At 51.4% G+C, this 3,426-nt stretch overlaps 1 protein-coding gene across 1 annotated transcript; it reads right to left on the bottom strand.

Moving 5' to 3' along the window:
• Positions 1-687: 687 nt before the first annotated feature.
• Positions 688-3,236, bottom strand: L3HYPDH (L-3-hydroxyproline dehydratase (trans-); the record flags this gene model as incomplete). Its single annotated transcript, XM_010295639.1, has 4 exons — positions 688-813; positions 1,591-1,728; positions 2,623-2,745; positions 3,067-3,236. Coding segments are annotated over 4 exons (557 nt in total), but the record flags the coding sequence as incomplete, so codon positions are not given.
• Positions 3,237-3,426: the final 190 nt, after the last annotated feature.

The following is a 3,426-nucleotide window of genomic DNA, read 5'->3' as shown; positions in this document are numbered from 1 at the left end:
TCCAAGATAAGCAAGGGAGGAAGGTTGAGAGAAGCAGCATGGCATGGCCATACAGTGGGGACTGTGTGGTGGGAAGTTCTGACCAAACACCTGCATCCAGCCCTGGGATGGAGGATTCTGGCCGGGGTAAAGCGAGAGCAGTGAGGAAGGGGGTGTCTGGACAGGCTTGAGCAGGGCAGACAGGGGAAGCTGGGGCATGAGACAGAGCAGCATGGCTGGCTGAGCAGGAGGCGTTGAGGAAGAGCAGGCAATTCAGACCAACACACTCGGCAGAGTCCTGGAAATGAGCACCGGGAGTGAAAACAAGAGGAGAAAGGCAGTTTTCAGCTGGCGTTTAATAGAAATCTGGCTTTGAAATTAGTAATTTGCAGATGTAGAGAAGGCACATAAATTTGAAGACAACTCTCCAAGATCATCTCCATTTTCTGTGAATAATTATTGGGGAAAAAAAAGGAAGAAAAAGAATATGGCTTCTCAGAGCAGCCCATATATGCTAATCACACTGCACCCAATATGCTAATCACAACAGGGGAACACAGCCTGTTATCTTGAAACACAGCAGATGCTGTCACACCACCAAAGGCTGTTCCTGTTGCTCTGGCATATTGCAATGAGCCATGTGGAGAAGCAGAACTCCTGCGTGGACAGGACTGTCAGTGAGACCTTGCCATTGCCCAGTGGCCCAGGTCACTTGAAGAAGAAGCCATATTTCAGCGGATCCTCCTCTTCAACAGTGAAGGTGGCTGTACCGGTATAAAAGGCTTCTCCTGAGACTTCCACGACAACAGCATTGTAGTCCCCAAACTTTGCTTCCTGCAGAGGGATTAGGATCAGGACAGAAGCAACAGGAGGTTCTCCACTTTCCGAACCCCATGAAATGCCATTGCTACCTGGCACTTATGCAGAGACACTCCTCACCGAGCACTCTGCCCTGCCCAGGTACATCCCAAAGTGTGCAGCAGCCCTTTTACCGCCTGCAGAAGCTCCACCCCTGCACAACTACTGCTGCCCCTGCTCCGAGCTCTCAAGCCCCTGCACTGCCACGGTGTGGGTTTGCCTTAGAGGAAGCTGAGAAGCTGGTGGCCACTTGCACCCAAAGACTGAGAGCTCCCTGGGGCATTTCCAAACCTTCACAGCCACCTGCTGCCAGATGTCACGGGGCCAGGGCTGGGCCTGGAAGCCTGGATGCACAGACCCAGCTTCTCCATCTCTGAACAACACGCTCTGCCTTTGAGCAGGAAAGAGGGGACTAAACCAGGAACCCAGCCTCAGCTGCCACTGAGAACAGACCAGACTGATTTATCTACATCAGCATCAGATATATTTCTCACCCCAGTCCTTTCCTGGTGGCTGAGAGAGAATTTGCAGGGAAGACATGCAACAGAACAAGGACTTACTGTTACTTGCTTCTCTAATAAAAAATCTTGAAGTGTGAGGCTTGTGGGAAGGCAAAACCCCTGGGCACCTCCCTCCTTCCATATGCCCTTCCCCAGGCACAGAAAGGCTTTTCTGCTTCTCCACTGAGCCAAGGCAACAACACTTTTCCAGCCATCCTCAAGACAGAGGGAAAGTCCAGCACAAACCACTTGCCTTCACTGCCTTCCCAGTGAACAAGGACCCTGTGGTGCTGCTCCGAAAGGTTCTGGTCTGATTCAGCTGGATGAGTCCTTTGTGGTACTGCAAGGCGATGCGAGCTGTCACACCTGAACCTGTTGGACTTCTGTCGACCTACATTCAGAAGAGAAGATGAACTAGCTCCAGTATTTTGGGTTTTAAGAGCAAACAATATTGCCCCCCTCAGTTCTCTTTGCCACCTTTACACTGCGCGTGGGGGAAAACACCTCTAGCCCAGGGTTTTTTACAGAATCCGGAATATCACAAATGAGAAGACATAAAAAAGTAGGTTTGGGGTACTTCTGGATTGTGATCAGCTTTGGCAAACTTGGAGGGACAAGTGATCTAAATACTACTGAGGCTATTTAGGGAGCACTTGAAAGCTTCCCAGCATCATAACAAAAGGTCTGAGAGGGGCAGAAGCCACCTTCCCCATTCTCATGTGTCAAGGTAGGATCACTTCTCCTTATACTGAGAGAGCTGTTGGCCAGCCTGGTTTTTCAAATATCCAAAAACACAGCGCTGGCCAGCTTCCAAGGTGATCTGTCCCAATGGTCCCCACTCCTTACTGCTGGGATGTCCAACCAAACTTCCCCTGCTATCCATGTGATACCTTATCCACTGCAGACAAGGATAGAAGTTTACACCCCCTCTTTTCTCTCTTGCTCTATTCATCCCCAGCAACTGTTCCCTAGATAAGGGCTTTAAGGACACGCACTGTCTTTGGATCCTGCCTCTGCCCCTGAACTCCTGGGAAATTCCTACCTATGGGACATGGGTATGAACCCTTTTAAAATGCCACCATCTAAGATGTGCAGAAGTATTTGTCATTAGGAACTAAAGCAGCAAGTGTTAAATGACACTCATCTCTTCAGAGGCATCACTATAAGTAGAAGCAATGATCACTGCCCAAAGCGAGAAGAAAAAGAGCCATCCCTCGTCTGTGCAGTGGACATAAGAAGGGAAAAGGTGGTGCCTCGTGTATCTGAGAAGAGCCTGTTTCTGTACCTGTTCATCTGCAAACACACAGATGTTGGTGGTGGGCTCTGCACTAAAGGCATCTTTCCCATCTGTCAGTATGGTGCCGTAGAGGAAAGCCAGGTCTTCACTTTCAGGGTGATGAAGCTTGAACTGTGAACAAGACAGACAGGTTCACCAACATGCGCAGCAGTATGTGCAGTACAGCTTCCTCAAAGAGACCAGAGGAAGGGGAAAAGGCCACGCTGCTGCCTTTCCGCCTCTGCTTCTCCAGTAACAGAGGCAGACGCAGCAGCAGGAAAGTGAGCTCCTTCTCACATCCTTGTGAGGCTGGAGGAGGACTCTGAAATTCAACATGGGGCTGGAAGGATGGGACTCCCTCCCATCCCAAGTGTCTTGGGGGAACAAAGGGCCTCAGTCTGATGCAGTCACCCTGAAGGGAACACACCGGGGTACCACAGCGCTCCACCGTACCTGTTTCTTCACCGCTTCTGTCACTGCACTCGCCGCACTGACAAGGTCCCTGGTCTTCGAAGAACACACGTCAAGGCCCAGCTGCTCAGCGCTGAGGAAGGCGTAGAAAGTGCCACCATAGCCGATGTCGACCACCACCTTCCCATGACCAGGGACATCGATGGCCAAGTCTGGGCAGAGAAAGGGAGGGTGGTGAGGAGGGGAAACTCATGGGCTCACATGTGGAGTGAAAGGGGAGGGTCGGGGACAATGACTTGAGTGCTCCCATGCCAGAGCGCAGCACGTGACACCTTACGCCATCCCTGATGGCCTCTGAGGAACATCGGCATCGGGGAGGGATTTGCCAGATGCCCCGCAGCC

Source organism: Phaethon lepturus, unplaced genomic scaffold, assembly GCF_000687285.1.
Source record: "Phaethon lepturus isolate BGI_N335 unplaced genomic scaffold, ASM68728v1 C13980250, whole genome shotgun sequence".
NCBI classification, from domain to species: Eukaryota; Metazoa; Chordata; class Aves; order Phaethontiformes; family Phaethontidae; genus Phaethon; species Phaethon lepturus.
The sequence above is the reverse complement of the archived record's forward strand: the minus strand, read 5'-3'. Positions and strand labels throughout refer to the sequence as shown.